This window comes from Brachyhypopomus gauderio, unplaced genomic scaffold (assembly GCF_052324685.1).
Source record: "Brachyhypopomus gauderio isolate BG-103 unplaced genomic scaffold, BGAUD_0.2 sc69, whole genome shotgun sequence".
Classification (NCBI taxonomy): Eukaryota; Metazoa; Chordata; class Actinopteri; order Gymnotiformes; family Hypopomidae; genus Brachyhypopomus; species Brachyhypopomus gauderio.
In genome coordinates this window covers 1,670,562-1,687,723 of record NW_027506890.1, presented here as the reverse complement: position 1 = coordinate 1,687,723, position 17,162 = coordinate 1,670,562, and the positions used below count along the sequence as shown (strand labels likewise).

The following is a 17,162-nucleotide window of genomic DNA, read 5'->3' as shown; positions in this document are numbered from 1 at the left end:
AATTAATATATGTTGCAGCAGCATGTAAACTAAGCAGCATGTAAATAAAGTCAAAAGGAAAGGTCCACAACTATCTAGATGGCAAAAACCTTTAATGACAAGATATATTAAAAAACAACAACAAAACCACATTTGTTTTTGTAAAGACTCTGTACATCTGAAATGTAAGCAGTGAAGTTCACCGAGACAGCCATTAACTCTTGAATTTCAGGACTGTTCATGATTTCTTCCAAAACTTGCTGTAGTCATCCACTTTGAAGTCGTCCTCAAACTCCTCCTCTTTCAGTGTAGCTAATCCCCTGTTACGATCCCTCTTCTTCATCCTGGCTTTCCTCTCCTCCTCTGAGAGTGTGCTAATGTCCACAGGCATCTGACGGTATAAACAAACAAAAAAAACACTGACAGGCTTCATTCTGTCCTCATATTCACCGATATATTTTAAACGTGGCTGAGACTGACATGCCAATTACCTTAAAAATGTAAAAAGTTACACAACCAAAAACTATATACTAACCATTATTATTCTTCTGGGTTCCTTATATTTGATATTGATGGTGGACCCGTCTGGATGTACCAGCAGAACCGGGTACATGCGTTCATATTTCTTTCTACCACAACGCACCACAGAGGTTCTATTGGAGCCTGATTGAGGTTGTGTGCTGTGAAATGAAGACACAGCAAGGAGACACCTCTGGGAGACTGCTTGCTGAAGACACCTGATGTTGAGGAAAGACACACACACTTAAGAGACTGACATCCAGGAGAAAGACCTAGGATGCATAACCATACCATTACTTCATGGAGAATATACTTAGAACCTTTATCTACCATAGTGCTTCAGTTATTTTAACTGTCTAATTGTAAGATCGAAACCCACTAAACATAAACGAGGTGAAAAACGACATTCAAATTAGGTTTTGAGGGATTAAAATAAGAAACTAAGCAGGCGCCACTGTGAGAACTCTACAATATGTAATAGCTTTTGAGCACAACACCTAAATATAGAAACACTTAGATGTGAATTAAATACCTGCCAATGTCGAACAAAGCGGTACATATCAGGACACTGGTTTCATGATAGGATGACAAACGTTTCATCTACAACTAGCCAGCTACTGACAAATCTCATTATGTAGGTTACATGTGTGAGGAACACCACCATTAACTAACTAACCGTAACGCTTGAGGGTTAAGAAGTAGCCAAACGGAGGAACATTTTAACAGTTCTCTACACTAACTACACTACACACCCAAACGGGTGACGTCCAGCTAGCGCAGTTTGTGCTAAGCTAACTTCACTAACAGTACCGCTCCGCGTTACTCACCTAAACATACTGCAGCGAGACGTCCACATTTTATTTACAGCCATATTTATAACATTAACGTGGTTTGTCCTTACTTCATGCCGGGAAAAGAACAGTTAAAATGGTAAATAGTTCGGACTGGGGACTGAAAAGGTCACCGTTTAATTAGACAGCCTGCTACATGAAAAACGGTACGTTTGCAAAACTATTACCGTCTAGAAACATGTCACATGGAAATGCAAGGTTCCTACATTAGGTTCTCATAGTACAGTTCACGTAAAATTATTACAATCTTAACTTATTGGTTCATTGTTGATAATATGTGCAACACAGACGGTTTATTTAATCTATTTATCTCACTTTATTATTGCACTTCTCTTGTAACACCATAACATCATTATTCTTTCAATAAAGCAACACTGAATAGTGTGTTCATGTTATTGCATTAGTCACCATTTAAAGAAGTATTCGCATTATGATAGTCATTACATCAATCACATTACATTAAATCTGCATTTTACATTTTTTATCTCACCCTTCTTACAGGTTTTAAATTATCTATTTGATGGTTTGTTTAAAATGAAGCATAAATTGTTGTGGCACCACAGTGTTCCTGAGGGACATAATATGATTCCTGGGATTTTTTTAATTGTGTATTAGTCACAGTGAACAGCAGGGGGCGCTGTCCTATGATAATGCCTCGCAATTCTTTCTGCTTCTCTGTGCCCAGAGACCACAGCTCCTTGGACTGTACTGTAGAGTGTCTTTATGGTTGCCTCTCCAGCAAACAACACCTGAAGGTCCTAGAACACAAATAAACAAAGAGCACTTTTCTCACTTAAATTCTCACTTACATGATTAAAAGTTTTATGTATTTTCCTTCGATGCATATTTGCAAACAGAAATCACCATTCCGTATGTTATAATGGCTAACAAGTTTTAGAAATGTTCATTCCTACATGGTAGTGATGGACAAAGAGCAGAAGAGAGACACAGTGACAGATGTGGTAATCTGAAATGATATCGACATCAGGAACAAGGAACCTGAAATGCTTGAGAAATAGAAGAAGCATTAGCAAAGATGTGGAAGGTGAGTGAGTCCAGTGGTAACTGGAGCACAAAGGGTTGTGACCCTCAAACTAGAAGAATGGTTCCAGCAGATCCCTGCAACAACATCTGAGATCTCGATCCAGAAGAGTGCAGTCCTGAAACTAAAACACTCCTCAGGAGCCTCAAGATCCCACGCATCTGGTAGAGGACCTGAGTTTAAAGGGGAAAGACTGTCCGGGATGGTCAAATATCTTTAATATATGTGTAACGATGCTCCTTCTACCTTGCTAGGGTTCTTTAATATATGTGTAACAATGCTCCTTCTACCTTCTAGGGTTCTTTAATATATGTGTAACGATGCTCCTTCTACCTTGCTAGGGTTCTTTAATATATGTGTAACGACGCTCCTTCTACCTTGCTAGGGTTCTTTAATATATGTGTAACGATGCTCCTTCTACCTTGCTAGGGTTCTTTAATATATGTGTAACGATGCTCCTTCTACCTTGCTAGGGTTCTTTAATATATGTGTAACGAAGCTCCTTCTACCTTGCTAGGGTTCTTTGTACCCAACAAAGGTTGTGCCAGGACATCCATCACATTCCCATCTACACCAACAGGGAGGAAAGTGTAGGAACCACGGACGAAGTTGTTAGCAGACCACTGTGTGCAATGAACTGTCCGAGGTAGAGGAATAGCTGGATTTCCTAGAGAGAGAGAGAGAGAGAGAGAGAGAGAGAGAGAGAGAGAGAGAAGAGAGAGAGAGAGAGAAAAAGAGAGATAGATAGAGAGAGAGACAGAGAGACTGATGTATTTAATTTAATTTTATTCTGATAGATTGGTGGTTTTGAGTGTTGGAGTGGTGCTGCTTTGTTAATGTACCAGTAAAGAGTCTGAGGTGCTGGGTGATGGCAGTGGACAGTTCCTCCTCTGTCAAAGTTTCAACCAGATCAGCCACATGACCGGGGCACCAGCCAATCAGGACATTACCAAACCTGACAACAAACACAACAGCACAAATACAACTCCTCAAATCAACAATGTGACATTTGAAATATTAAACGTAGAACCTCTTAAGGAACATGATCAACAATTTCAAACGATCAACAAATTATAGTTCAACATGGCAGTTACTTTTCTTTGGGTCTCATGACAGTGAACAGCTGCAGGTGTCTAAGCCACTCAGCTGTGCTGGTGGATATCGAAGCCACAGAGTCATCGTCCCAAATAAGACTAATACGACTGACATCGCTGTCCCAGAAAGCTTGATCATATTCCAGAAAGATCTTGGCAATGTTTCCAAAGCGCAGTTTATTGATTGCCTCCATCTTCTCCAGTGAGAGGCTTGGGTTGAAGAAAGTGGCTGCTTGATCTTTCAGGCAGCCTGCGAGGAATAAACATGTATGGTCAGTCTGTGCAGAGAGATGTGCAGACCGGGCTTCAATCAAAACATCCCACCATAGCAAGTGTGGGCAATACGATCATATTTTTATATTGCATTAAATTACATCACAATATGCTTATCTGAGCAATTCAGAGATTGTTGGTAGTTCAAGAGCAGTGACCAGCTGCATGTATCACAAAAAATATTTACAATAATTTACAGAGATTCAGTAACAGCAGTCTATGGTGTCATATTGTCCAATTAAACTGAATTTTATCCTATAAATGATCTGATATTACTATAAATTATCCAATTTATCTTACTATATGTGCCAATATAGACAAACATTGTGAAGATATCTTCTACACTACAAGATTCAAAGGGGTGATTTTGCATCATATTATATTCTCACTATTGAAAGATACCTCAGTTGGTATCTTAAATGATAAAATTCAGACACATTTTGTGAACTGTGCATGCTTTTATCAGTGAACTGAACTGCTCACCCAGAGAGATGGTGATGATTACATGATCTGCCAGAAGCACCTCTCCATCTTCACACAGCACCCGTACAGGGAAGCCCTGCCCCTCCGCACCTGAGAAAGCTCCATCCCACTCAATCTTAGACACTGCTTTATTCAGCACTAACTGCTCTTTGGGAAGCTCCTCCACTAAGTCCTCCACTATTTGAAACATGAGCCTGAGAAAATAATTAATCAAAATAATAATTGTTTTATTATATTATTATTGTCGTCATCATCATCATCATCATCATCATCATCATCATCATCCCTTAGTTATTTGAAGCATCCTGTAGATGTACAGTCAGAGTCTATATCCCAACATCAGTACCCCTGGCCCACACTCTCTCCACCCTCAGGTCTTCACGCTCAGTGTCTCTTTTGCGTTCAGAATTGCCAACAACTCTCACAATAATCTGGTCAGCAATGGTCCTGTGGCTAGAAACTGACCAGCGATGAAGGACCAGCGCATGGCCGACAAACAATACACCTATAAACTATAAGATAAACAGGTTGGCGCTACGCAACATACCCTTCCACATTGAGGTCATCTCCCATGTTGATGTAATACTGCCATGAGTCTAAGGAGACCTTGTGAAGGTCTGTGGCCCCAGTATCAAGCAGCAGTTCTTTTCCAAACAAGGCCAGGACACTCTGGACATCCTTCTTCTCCTCATCTTGCCAGCTCTCAGAGACACTGTAAGCTTGTTCTGCAAAGTGCTCTCCAAAGCTTCTCCCAGAGTTAGAACTACGAAGGCGAGTTATTCTCTCAGCGGCCTCGTTCACGCGCTCGGCTAAATCTTCGTTGACTTTGCGGCCACTGTGTCGGTAAAACATGCTTTTACCCTCTTCAGAGACTTGGCTGAGAAGGGCAGACTTCTTAAAAAGACGGTAAACGGGGTTTTCTGTAGAGGCACCATGGATGTACTGGGCACCAGTGTCAACCCATCCTTTGCCTGTTTAACACAAACAAATGTTTTGTGCCAAAACAAAACGGCAGGTTGAAAAAATAATTGTAAATGAGACTCCATAGTCATTTAGTTCACAATGTTGTTCGTCTGAACTAAAATAGCTCTCGTCACATGAAAGTTGATGCAGTTCATGTATAATTTAAGAAGTGAATCCAGATCATGTGCTAGGACATCGTGTGCTGACAATTTGACACCATTTCCCCTTTGCACAACCCTATATGTTGTAGTATCATATGTTTTTTTTTCATGAAGTGGACTTCACCTATGTTTGTTTTTGCTATTCGTCCTCCAGCCGTCCCGGACGCTTCTATGAGGACGAGTTGGGTGAATCCCAGTTCTCTTAACTTGGTGGCTGCGCAGAGCCCTGCAACACCAGCGCCAATCACCACAATCCGAGGCTGTTGCAACACTGCGTCCTCTTTTCCCACAACGACGGACATTTTGGTTGACCTAAAAATGTGCAAAAGAGGAAAGCTGGGATTTCTGAATAGCCTAATATTGATATTTTTTTATCAAGATTTTATGTTGATATTTGCTTTCGACATTCTTCACAGTGCCACGTTTCTGTCCAGTGTCAGGCGAAATATGGTCACCTTATTTAAATTAATTATTTTTTAAATAAAAAAATGAAACACAAAAGGTAAATTATATTCAAAATCCCAACGCAATAGTCCTTACCTTAATACTGCATTAAATGCGGACGTCCAGAATGATAAAATCCGTATTAATGTCGCATGCGATTTGAAGTTCACATCTTATAGGTGATAAAGAACACAACTGGGCTTTGGGAGAGCAACATCTGCATACTCGTCTAAGTTACTTCCTTGTTGGAAAGGGGCGTTTCTGGTTTTCCATTTCCCAAATCTGCTTAGTTTTTATACCAAAAAAAGGTCTAAACATTATGAAACCTGACGTATTGGGAAAATAACCTCCTTTTAGGTACGCCATTGATTTTATTGTAATTTTTATCGTCTCTGCAGATGCAGCCTTTTATATTTCTAGCGACTGGCAGGTATAACGGGTCATTAATCAAAGAGAGGGAATAATTTATCACACTGTCCTATTTAGTAAATTGCGTGTTGTCATAAGTCAGCCAGACGCCGTGGGATCTCAGGGGCTACAAAGAGTTCGTGGCGTCGCTTGTGCTAATCTTGATCAGTCACTAGAGGGTGCGGACGCAGTATCCATCTGCTGGATAAACTACAGTATATTATAATGCGGAGAAATAAGAAAATGGGACGAAAAGAAAATCCTTTGAGACTCATTAAACTGTTTGTTGTTGTTGTTTTTGTTTGTTTGTATTTTTAACATAGTCATGAAGTCATCAAGTCCGTTTAAGGATTAATGTAGAATTAATGAAAATGTAATCAACTAATTAAAATCTAAACACATACAGAAAAACAATCAAAGTATCTAATCGAATTTCGATTGTATAATTACATAACAAAAACAAACAAAACATCAAGCATATACAGTAAAGACCAGTATGCCTGGTCAGAGATGCGGTGGCCGCTCCACTTGTTGAGGGTTCAGCCTCGGGATATTTCATGCGTCCTTTTTTAATCAATGTAACCAATTTATCCAATTTATCGATGAGGGGTAAAACTCATAGGCGACTATAGAAACGTTTCACTCAGAAACGCACTAATTAAAGTTCATGCGTCGTATCATGCTAACCCACCAACTAGCTTTGTCGGTCATATGCCAAAAATATATGTATGTAAATTGGAAGGAGCTTTACTTTGCAAAACAGAAAAAAGAAAAACGTCTGTCCAACAAGCTCCTATCAGTACCTCTGCGGGCCACTAGGGGGCCGCGGCGCTCAGTTTAAAAACCGCTGGCCTAAATACAGTAGTTCAGGTATTAGGCTTGAGTGACCAAGCAGTGGAGGAAAATAATCAAATAGTCATTGCTAATTAGTTCAGTAGGGATCCACTCGACATTTTTTCCAGAGTTCCTTTATGGGGTTGTGCGCTTCAGCACGCATCCTTTCAGTCTTTAAATTCCACATGATTTATTATGATTCTTTTGGCTCACAACCTTAATGTTGTAAGTTGATATTCATTCACTGCAGCTACACTGTAAATGGTTTTAAGATAAGGAACATATAGAAGATCCTGCTGATCTAGCAGCCAATTATATAGACTATGTCGAATCTATCTTACATGTTATAAATCTATGTCAAATCTATCTTACATATTATAAATCTATGTCAAATCTACATTACATGTTTAAATCAATTTCAAATCTATCTTGCATGTTTAAATCTATGTCAAATTTGCTCCACTTGCAAACATGTGCACACAATAAAATTTACTGAATTTACAGCTCCAGTTTTAAACCCCAAGTTTCCCCCCTTTTTTTAAAAGATTGTGCTTCATTTTGCGGTTGCCCTCTCCTGCAGGGCTGGGAGAAGGTAGGGCAACAGAGCAGCCAGCAGTGGTTCCCCTTTGTCACAGCCTGAGTCACCCTTTATCTGAGCCAACGCTGAAAGAACCACTGACCTTACTGTGACTTTAATTTATCATGGCTCTAATTTATCATCTTTCCATGTTATTGTGTGCAGTCTCACTTTCCATCAGGGCTTAGGGGGAGGTGCACCCAGCTAGCAGGTGAGTGTGAGTGATAGATGATGTTGTCTGTGGGGGAGTGGAGAGGTCCGTTTGAGCCACAGATGGTGGAGACAATGCGCGGGGTTCTGCAGGGTGGCCAGACCGTGACCACACCACCACTCACGTTGGTTGTTGTTGTTGTTGTGACCCAGAGCACTCAAGTGTCAGTAGCGCTGAGGTTTTGCTCGGTGATCTCTATCTCTGTGTACCTTGTCAGTTCAGACATGTCTAGTTTCATACTGTTTAGGCGTTTCACGGTTCTTATAGCCTAAGGGATGATAGAGGAGAGAAGAGAATACTGTGTATTTTTAGGCATGGTGGGTTTGGGAGAGATTAGTGCTGTTTTCTCATGGTGCAGGTTTCCACCGTGAGCTGGAGTGGCTTGTCAGGGCAGGACTGTCCAGCTAAAACAGTGCATCACTTTTTACTCACACACACACACACACACACACACACACACACACACACACACACACACACACACGCACACACACACGCACACACACACGCACACACACACAAGTTAGGTAAAAATGATAGAATTTGACTCAAGTATTTATTTAAAGCAAGATTTTACAGTTATTTACAATGTATTTATTTTTATTTATTGTTTTAACCCAGAGTGTCTATCTTCAATTCTAAAAGCTTCTGGTTTCTTCTACACCAGCTACACAAGTTCCAAGTTACCGAAGTGGAGAGCAGAAATCCCAGGAGGACCAGGACTCTGTGTGGGTGACTTCTCTCTCCTACTCCAGCAAAAAAAAAAAAAATATGCCACCAACAATGCCACCTTTGTTTTCTCTCACTGCACCCATTGTTGGGTTGTTTGTCCTCTCTCTCTCTCTCTCTCTCTCTCTCTCTCTCTCTCTCTCTCTCTCTCTCTCTCTCTCTCTCTCTCTGTCACACACACATACACACACACAAGAACTACCAGACTGGTACTACCAGTCATGTCATCCATTACAGTCAGCGCATCTCCATACTAGCATGTCACATTTGGTGCGTCTTCTGATGCGCGCACGCGCTGTCGCTCGTGCCATGACCCGTGCCCGCGTGGAGCTGCCTGCACGGGAGAGGCCGTGCCACTTTTTCTCACAGAATGGGAGAGGCCTCGAAGCGATGATCACAGAGCACATCTTTCCACAGGCGCGATGAGGCATTCATTTGAAACTAATGACACTTCCCCAAAGAACACTGACTCTTTTTTTAGTTCTTGGTGCAGAAAATTTCCCCCACTGACTAACAACTGCAGCATGTCTTTTCATTTAAATGTTTCTTTAAGTGTCTCTATTTTCATCTCGGGGTCTCTACCCATGTCCAAAACATACACGAGTCCAACGTTTTTGACCATTCGAACATGTCTTATATTTAGTTGAAGGGGTTTAAGGTATTTTAAGGTTTTTTTCTACGGAGGTAAATTGGTCCTGGTAAAATACAATAGAGGAAATTAAAGTTAAAAGTTCCCAAGTCCCTTCCAGGACATAATGCGCAGTAAACACTTAATTGCCCGTGATGCATCCGCACGGATCCGCAGCACTGTATAAGAATGCTCGTGTCTGTTGGTTCTGTCGACGCTGCGTCTTTCTGCGTCCCGGTGAAAACGACTTGAGACGAAAGGCAACGGGGAAGAGCTTTTGCATCCCGATCATCTGATCATCTGATTATCTCACACATCTCTGCTGCGCGAGAACAGCGAGCGAACCCGCGCGACTGCACTATAAAAAACTCCTAAACTTAAATAATTGATTTGCGACACACGTTGCGTCTGCAGACTACTGCAGCAGCCCGGTTATTTCTGCACTTCGAGACTCATGCGGCTCGTGGTCTTTACCGGGATTACAACGATTATAAGTGAGGCTGTATCGCCACTGACAGCATCACAGGTCTGCCCCAAATCGTCAAGGTAAGTTCAACAACTTATAGTCCCGCCTCTTCAAGCCTTCGTTATCAATTCCAAATTAATTTCAATTAATTTTGATAAAGATTTCAGTAATAACTCTATTCATTAGTGTTTTGGGGGGATTTAATGAGTTCAAGTGGAATATTGTTTTGAGGTTGATTGCAAGTGTTGTAGCCTATGGAAAATCAGTCAGTCAGACGAAGCGGATTTCTTTGCATTCCTTGGCCTTGAGACGACCTAAAAGCCCATTACCATGTAAATCAGTACATTTAGAGCTCAAGAATAGACTTGTAGTGTTGGCGTAGCTCAAACAAATACAGTGGTGTGATGCTTAAATGTAGTGTGAACTGGAAATGAGGACTCCCTTGAGAGTACACATTAGCGCTGTCATGCGTTAGGACTATCTCCAGGGAGTCTGCAGTTAAATAGTGCGCTTTTCCCTCTCCTGTCATTTGTTGTCCTCTCCCGGACTGACTGCACAGACACGTTACGCTGCTGTCCCGGGTGTCCCGTCATCAGTGGTGTGGTTCTTTTCCAGAACTCCGTGGACAAACTTGTGCTTTTCATCATAGTTCTGGCATCAACGCCAAGTCGTTTCAACCGGCTTCCATTAGAGAAATAAGGATCTCTTGGGCCAAGTGACCGAGAGCTCTCCAGAGTTCGGTTCTGTGTGAATCTGCAGCGCTTTCCGGGCTGCACGTGCGCTGCAGATACAGCTGGCGAGCTTGGTTGTAATTTAGAGCGAGGTTGTGTGGGGAGGTGCAGAAAGGCTCCGAGACCCGATAAGCCCCGGGCGGCATGCAGGCTCCGATCTCACCACATCAGTGAGACGTGCCGGGAGCTTTCTCATGTGGTCTCTCTCATCGTGCGGATCCCCCGCCAAAGGCACGCACACCCAATCTGGGAGCACGGCCCTCGTCTCTGGATACTGTCCTCCCTATTCAATCAGATGGGGCCACAGTTGTGGAGCACTGAAACGACACCTTCAGCTGGGTAAAATAAAATCACCAGTTGATTGGCAGAAGCAGCAGTTGGCTTAATTAAAGGATAGTTTTGAATGTGCCCTTGCCTCTGAATTCAATTTCATATTGATACCATTTACCCACGAAGTAGTAATTAAATCTACATCAAATGAGTGCTTTCTGTGTGTGTATTTGCATTTCATATTACTTTGTTTGACCTCAACCGTAAGTAATATAGCTACTAGCCTATAGAAAATGTCAATTGCCCAAATACTTTGTTACACATTAAAAGGGTTGTGGATTGGGTCTGAATAGGGACCCAACCGAACTGGGGCAGGCAGGGGCGCAGATGGCACTGGGGACGGGGATGACATGTCCCCTCCAGATTTATATCGACCCCATCCGAAATCTAGCATCTACAAGCATAAACGTATATATTGTACAGCTTGGTCCCCCTCACTTCAGAATTACCATCTGCGTCGATGGGGGCAGGTGCCACCATCTTCTAAATACTCAATGAGCAAGTATTTATAATCTCAGCTGTTGAAGTTTTCCTTTGTTTTCCATTGAGTTGAATGAGTTATAATACATTTTGTTCCCACCTATGCCTGTACAATATAGGCTATTGAAAAGGAATATGGTTCTCAGTATTCCAACCACATGTTAGGATGGAGCCCCTGATCTGGATCTGTGTATGGAAAGCCAGTGTATTCAAAATTAGTCTCAAACTAAACACGTTTTATTTCAGATGAATTTTGACTACTCTGGCTTTCCATACTTGTGACCTCTGATGTGCCCCTTTAGAGTGCCCCAGGGTGGCCCTTGAAGGTCAGGCTTCCAAGTTTTCCTAATGGTAGTCCAAGTTTTCCTATGTTGAAGATCCTTGGCTCAAGAGGAAAATGAAAACATGTTTTGTGCCTTCACATATCTGACAGTTTCTTAATGCCTATGTCGAATTTATGATAATTACTTGGAAAACCAATCCAACTCGATGTAGCTGTTTAATGTCCAGCTGCTGTGCACTGACACGATGAACTGCTTAATACCTTCAGCTGGGAAAAATAAAGGGGCCAAGCTGAACTGGGACATATTTACTGAAGGTTCCACCATCTTCTAAATACTCACTGAGCAGGTGTTTATAATCTCAGCTGTTTAAGTCTTCCCTTTAGTCTATAATTACGATAATTACTTGGAAACAAATCCAAATCGTTGTTGCTGTTTAAAGTCCAGCTGTTGTGATGTGAGTTCTGGTCCCAAAAGAGCAGATCAGAAGTTTGGGCAGAGTGGAGAGAGCCGGTACCTCTGCAGCTCCACCATATCCAGATACTTGTCATCTGTGGTAACCCATCCTGTTTTAAAGCAGTGAAACTCAGTAATTGCAGTGGTAAATGCAATGGACAAGAGTAGTGGGAGTGGGCGTCATGCAGGGGCGGGGCCTTCGGGCAGGGGCGGGGCCTTTAGGCAGGGGGTGGGGCCTTCAGATCTAAACCACTCTGCTTTGATGCTATACAGGCCTGGAGGGATCCAGGCAGTGATGAACTCTCACTGTTTGACATCAAATCAGTTCTTAGAGAGGCTGGGCACAAACTAATGGTGATGATATAGCAGATTTTTGTTTATAAGTAAACTGCAGACACTAGTGCTAAAGATCTATAAAATTCATAAATGATTATATTGGTTTCTTGATTATGGTCCCTTTGATATACAGCAATGTATTCTCCAAATATGCCTTCTTACACATACTTCGTATACATTCAAATCTTAGATTATAAAGGTTTTCACACTAATATTAATTACCATGTATATTGAGGAGCTACTGTAATTTTAATATAAAATGTTCAAATTCATTCTGTGCTTCATTTTATTTGCTAAGCACTGGTATATGTCATTACACCAGCCCTTATAGCATTTATTGCAAAATAACTGTGACTTAGAGATACTGACCATAAAGTTCTAGTTGTCCAATATTCTGCCAATATTCTGCCAGATTGAATCTCTCTCTGCACATCTGCAACCACAACAGAGAAACCAGGAAGCTGGCCTCTGTGTTGGTCACAAACAGGACGTGGAAGTAAGCAGTATGGTGTGTGGCTTCACATCTCAGTTGACCGCAGAGTGCAGTAATAAGTCCCTGTACCTTCGTCACACATTTGTGGTAGGTCAAGTGTCCATTGCACTCAGTTTGGTTGAGGTAAAAATAGTTTGGAATAAGGTATTTGCAACATTTGTACTCGCGAAAGTAATAAAGTAAGTACAGCTAATTGTTTAAGATGCATGTTTGGCTTTAGTGTCTTTTGCTGTTGTGTAAAATCACCCAAGATGTCCAACAGCAGAGATTTGTTATGCATATTGAATGGGAAGAGATCTTAATATGGCAGTTCTAAAGGGCAATTGTCATGGAAAACTGAATTTGTGGGTATATTGTGATAGTGTTAACTTCTATAAAATCACATTTACGGTCACATGTATGTATATAAACACCAAATGCCTATTGTAAGGGTTACAGAGGGTTGTACAAAAATGAATCGTGAGTGGGGGAATATAATGCCATGCATACACAGGAAGTGGACATCAAGGAAAAATATAAAAGAAAAACTGTCCCTTTATGTTCTCAGAAGGAAGCTGGAAAAGTTTTTTTTTTAAATTAAGTAATATCAGAGCTTTGCAGACAACATTGCGTCTTTGTACATGTGTGTATGTGTGTAATACATGGATGTATTTGTGTTTTAGAAAGTAATACCAGGAAAATACACCCACAATGCAGTGGGGCTCTTAAGGGGATTGAATCTACCCTCTCAGTTGGGAGCCAATCAGCTTTCCTTATCGTCAGGATCATCATTCTTATCATTCGTAGCTGCTTATCCAGATCTAGTGGGCTACAGCAGTTGCAGTGCGGTTGGCAGTTACATGGGTTTGATTGTTGTGGCGCTGTACCACAGTATACCAGGCGTGGCTGGATAGATGAATGTTGTCCTAAATGAAACAGTTCAATTGCCAATGAGATTTAGGTGTAGGAATTTGAGTGTGATACCAGTGCATGTTTCACAAAGCAGACATATGTTTCTGTGTTTGTATGAGAGTGAGCTTCTCACCTTGACTCCATCATGGTCCTCCATCATGGTCCTCCATCAAGGTCCTATGATGTTTATAGGTTCTGATTGTTTCGAAGGGGTTTTGCTGTCAGTCCTAACACTAACTGAAATGCAACCTCAATAGGATTAGAGTTGGCCCACAATTTGGCCAGCACCTCTGATTGGTTTAGACATTTTCTATCTCCTGGTGGCAGTCCTCACTGGCATCTGGTCCTCAGATGAAAACAGTGCGTTCAGACTCCACACACCTTCTGCCTGCTCTCTAGTGCTTTAATTATGCGGTGATACCATCTGGCCAACTGGAGCAGCCAGTGAGCTAAATACTTTTGGTGTAATGAAACTTGACTGAAATGCCGTGAGGCGCTCTAATTCACATTCACATTCACATGCCCTTAAATAAAAAGCTGCGTTAGCTTCAGTAATTTTGTCATTGTTTTATTACAGAAGCAGCAAGAGTGCAAGGCCAATCCCCCCAGAACTTTGTAGATGTCCAAATACTTATGAATTGCATTGTAATTGAACTTTTTATACCGGTGTAACCGGTGTGGACACACACGCACACGCTGTTTTTTTTTGGGGGTGCACATCTCGTGCAGATTGAACAGAAAGACATCTGAGATGCCCGTGAGCTCATATTCATCATATTGAAGTGCTGGATAACAGCCTGTTCTCTGCAGCTCAACACCTCATCATTCCGAGGTCACTCACCACACGGCCACGGCCACATGTCTCTGCTACAGAGCTGCTGACAGACATGAACATTCATGTGGGAGATGACCCGCTCGTGTGCTCACGTGGTTTCACGTGATGCGCGCAAACACAGCCGCGCTCACGTTTGAGAATAAAACCTTACAATCAGATCCTTCCTGCCAAATATGAGACGTATTCTGCCATGTCTGCAGTGGCTTTAACAGGCTGTTGTGAACGCATGCAGTCTCACTGCGGAGGAATAGGGGCAGCACGGTTGATGAACGGTCACATTAGCAAAATGAGCCGCGGGGAAGAGTGTGTTGGGATTGTTCAAGGCTTGTTCCGGGTGTCCGTGGAGATCAGACGCTGACTGATTTAGGCTCAACTCGCTCCACCCCAGCACATGCAGACCACTGCGTCTCTTCTGTTTGTGTTGTGCCCACTCTAACCCAGCTGACTGTGGAAGAGGTCGATGATTACATGGAGGATCAGAGGTTTAAGATGGTGGTGTGTACCACTTATCTGAGTATGAGATGAATTTAGGAAACAGGCTCTGTAGCTGTGGTGTAAGTGCTTTAAGCATTTCTCTCTGACATGGTCCACTAGCTCTCTCTCTCTCTCTCTCTCTCTCTCTCTCTCTCTCTCTCTCTCTCTCTCTCTCACACACACACACACACACACACACAAACAAACAAACAAACACTCGCACACACACACACACACAATGATCTAATAACTGTAATGGCCTCCCTTTAAGAGCTTTTTTACTAACTTGGCTGATCCTGCCAAGAGAGACGAAACGTTTCACTTCTTTATCCCAATTTTAATAAAGCACTTTAGTGGTCATTTGTCTGCACTGAGAATAATTTGCGTCAAAATATGTTTTATGAAATCTCTGACCTACAAATTGGACATCATGCTTCATGTTAAAGGAACGTCTTGGTGAACAGCTAAGCGTGTGCAGAAAGGCAGAAGGATATAGCAGAAATACAGACCTGTCATAACACCTATTAGACAGACAGGAGCTAGTTTGTACAGCGATTACTGTCTGCCTGCACACCATTAATTCATAATTGGAATGCTGTCAGCGCACGGCTACATTCAGACTTATCTACAGAAAAGCCTACACACACACACACACACACACACACACACACACACACACACACACACACACACACACACACACACACATACACATACACAAGTTACAGCAAAGTGAGTTAAGTGTCGTAGTAGAATAGCTGCTGTTTGCATAATACTGAGTCTGCAGCAGGTGAGACTTTTTGTCTTGATGACTGTCACATGCGCTAAAGGACAGGCACTCCCCTCAAACCTAGACCAGGTCAGCTGTAGGTTGAAGGTTCTGACTTCAGCCCTCCGCAGGTAGAAGCTTCTACAGGTAGAATGTTCTGGACTACATAGTAGAACATCGTATTCTGATGATATATTTAGTGCCACTTTCAATTGAGTGTGGAACATTTCACACCGTCTGTTGCTAGAAAGTTCTGTAGATAGAATGTTCTGACCTCTGTGTTGTGTAGGTAGGTTGTTTACCTTTGCTATGTGAGGTCAAACTTCAGTGTTGATCTTTTACTTTGATCCCTAGTATGAATCTGTCATCCATGGTTTAAATTCCAATGGGTTATGTAGTTTTTGCTAAGCTTTAAATTCACTCTCTCACTGTATTTATCATAGTAGTCAAATCAACAGTATTACTGTAGATATATTTCTTCAGAGTGTCTGTGTTCCTGTGCTTGAACTCTCTAGTCAAAGAATGCCTTTACTTGTGTTTGGGTGTGAATTTAAAAAGCGCTTTAAATTTTTATTACATTTTTTTGTTAAGCAGTGCTTGATGGGAGCTGCTGCATCGTACCCACGGTAACCACAGTAACCGTGACCACAGTAACCGTGACCACAGAAACCGTGACGCGCTCTCGGGCTGTGTGGAGAGGGCTGTGGAGGTGGAGCGTCCACCATGAAGCACCTGGCCATCTGCAAATGGTTAAGTCAGCTGGGCTTGCTACAGTACTGCCCTCTCTTCGACGAGGAGTATGATGGTGTCGAGGTGAGGAGAACACAACACACACACACACACACACACACACACACACACACACACACACACACACACACACACACACACACACACACACACACACACACACACACACACACACACACACACAATTGTTTCCCACATTCCTTACACCTTGCTGTCCTTCTGTTATGTCCAAGGATTTTAAACTCCCTAAAGCCAAAGGTTCCACGTGGCTGAAGCTATCGCTCCCTCGTTTGTTTACATTTGACGCTTATCTCCAATCTCCTGCTTGCGATAAACCATGTTGTAATACATTGCGAAAAAAGGGGTTGTATCCCAAATTACCAAAATCATCACTCACTCGAGATCCCATTTCTGACTCACACACGCACGCACGCATTATGGAATGTAATCTCTTTGATTGAGAGTCATTGAACATCAGAGTGCTACTCAGTGCCACTGATATGTAAACCTACATATAGTCAGGAAGGTAAGGGAACATTTTTAAGAAGATCCACAAAATATGTATATTGTCTGCTGGCACAGGGACATTAGAGATCAAAAATGGCATTTGACATGTATATAATAGATTCTGTTGACTGAACATTTGGAAAACATGAATAGCCAGAATAAAATTG

General features: G+C 42.0%; 3 protein-coding genes across 6 annotated transcripts in view; 1 reads left to right on the top strand and 2 right to left on the bottom strand.

The window, feature by feature from the left end:
• Nucleotides 1-75: 75 nt before the first annotated feature.
• mrpl55 (mitochondrial ribosomal protein L55) lies at nt 76-1,514 on the bottom strand. The gene is made up of 3 exons (XM_076989614.1): nt 1,326-1,514; nt 515-716; nt 76-370 (listed from the first exon to the last, which is right to left on the bottom strand). The coding sequence occupies exons 1-3, from the start codon at nt 1,367-1,369 to the stop codon at nt 218-220; spliced, it is 399 nt and encodes a 132-aa protein (XP_076845729.1). The 5' UTR covers nt 1,370-1,514; the 3' UTR covers nt 76-217.
• A 145-nt stretch (nt 1,515-1,659) lies between these two features.
• On the bottom strand, nt 1,660-6,062 carry paox1 (polyamine oxidase (exo-N4-amino) 1). Of its 3 annotated transcripts, none has more exons than XM_076989611.1 (8): nt 5,906-6,062; nt 5,490-5,677; nt 4,789-5,212; nt 4,242-4,435; nt 3,486-3,735; nt 3,234-3,346; nt 2,901-3,058; nt 1,660-2,107 (listed from the first exon to the last, which is right to left on the bottom strand). In XM_076989611.1, the coding sequence occupies exons 2-8, from the start codon at nt 5,665-5,667 to the stop codon at nt 1,961-1,963; spliced, it is 1,464 nt and encodes a 487-aa protein (XP_076845726.1). In that variant the 5' UTR covers nt 5,668-5,677; nt 5,906-6,062; the 3' UTR covers nt 1,660-1,960. The 3 variants fall into 3 exon arrangements, 2 of the variants coding, with proteins under 2 accessions (XP_076845726.1, XP_076845727.1); XR_013125062.1 differs by having other exon boundaries at nt 1,969-2,107; nt 2,638-3,058; XM_076989612.1 differs by lacking the exon at nt 1,660-2,107 and adding an exon at nt 2,114-2,637 and having other exon boundaries at nt 2,857-3,058.
• Nucleotides 6,063-9,440: 3,378 nt separating this feature from the next.
• The window catches only part of bcar3 (BCAR3 adaptor protein, NSP family member), a 57,881-nt gene continuing 50,159 nt past the window's right edge, over nt 9,441-17,162 (top strand). Inside the window, exons 1-2 of one of the 2 annotated variants that reach the window (XM_076989654.1) lie at nt 9,441-9,742; nt 16,333-16,551. In XM_076989654.1, coding sequence (XP_076845769.1) covers nt 16,462-16,551 — 90 coding nt within the window. In that variant the 5' untranslated portion in view covers nt 9,441-9,742; nt 16,333-16,461. The remainder of the gene's footprint in view (nt 9,743-16,332; nt 16,552-17,162) is intronic. The other variant, XM_076989653.1, reaches the window with a different exon arrangement.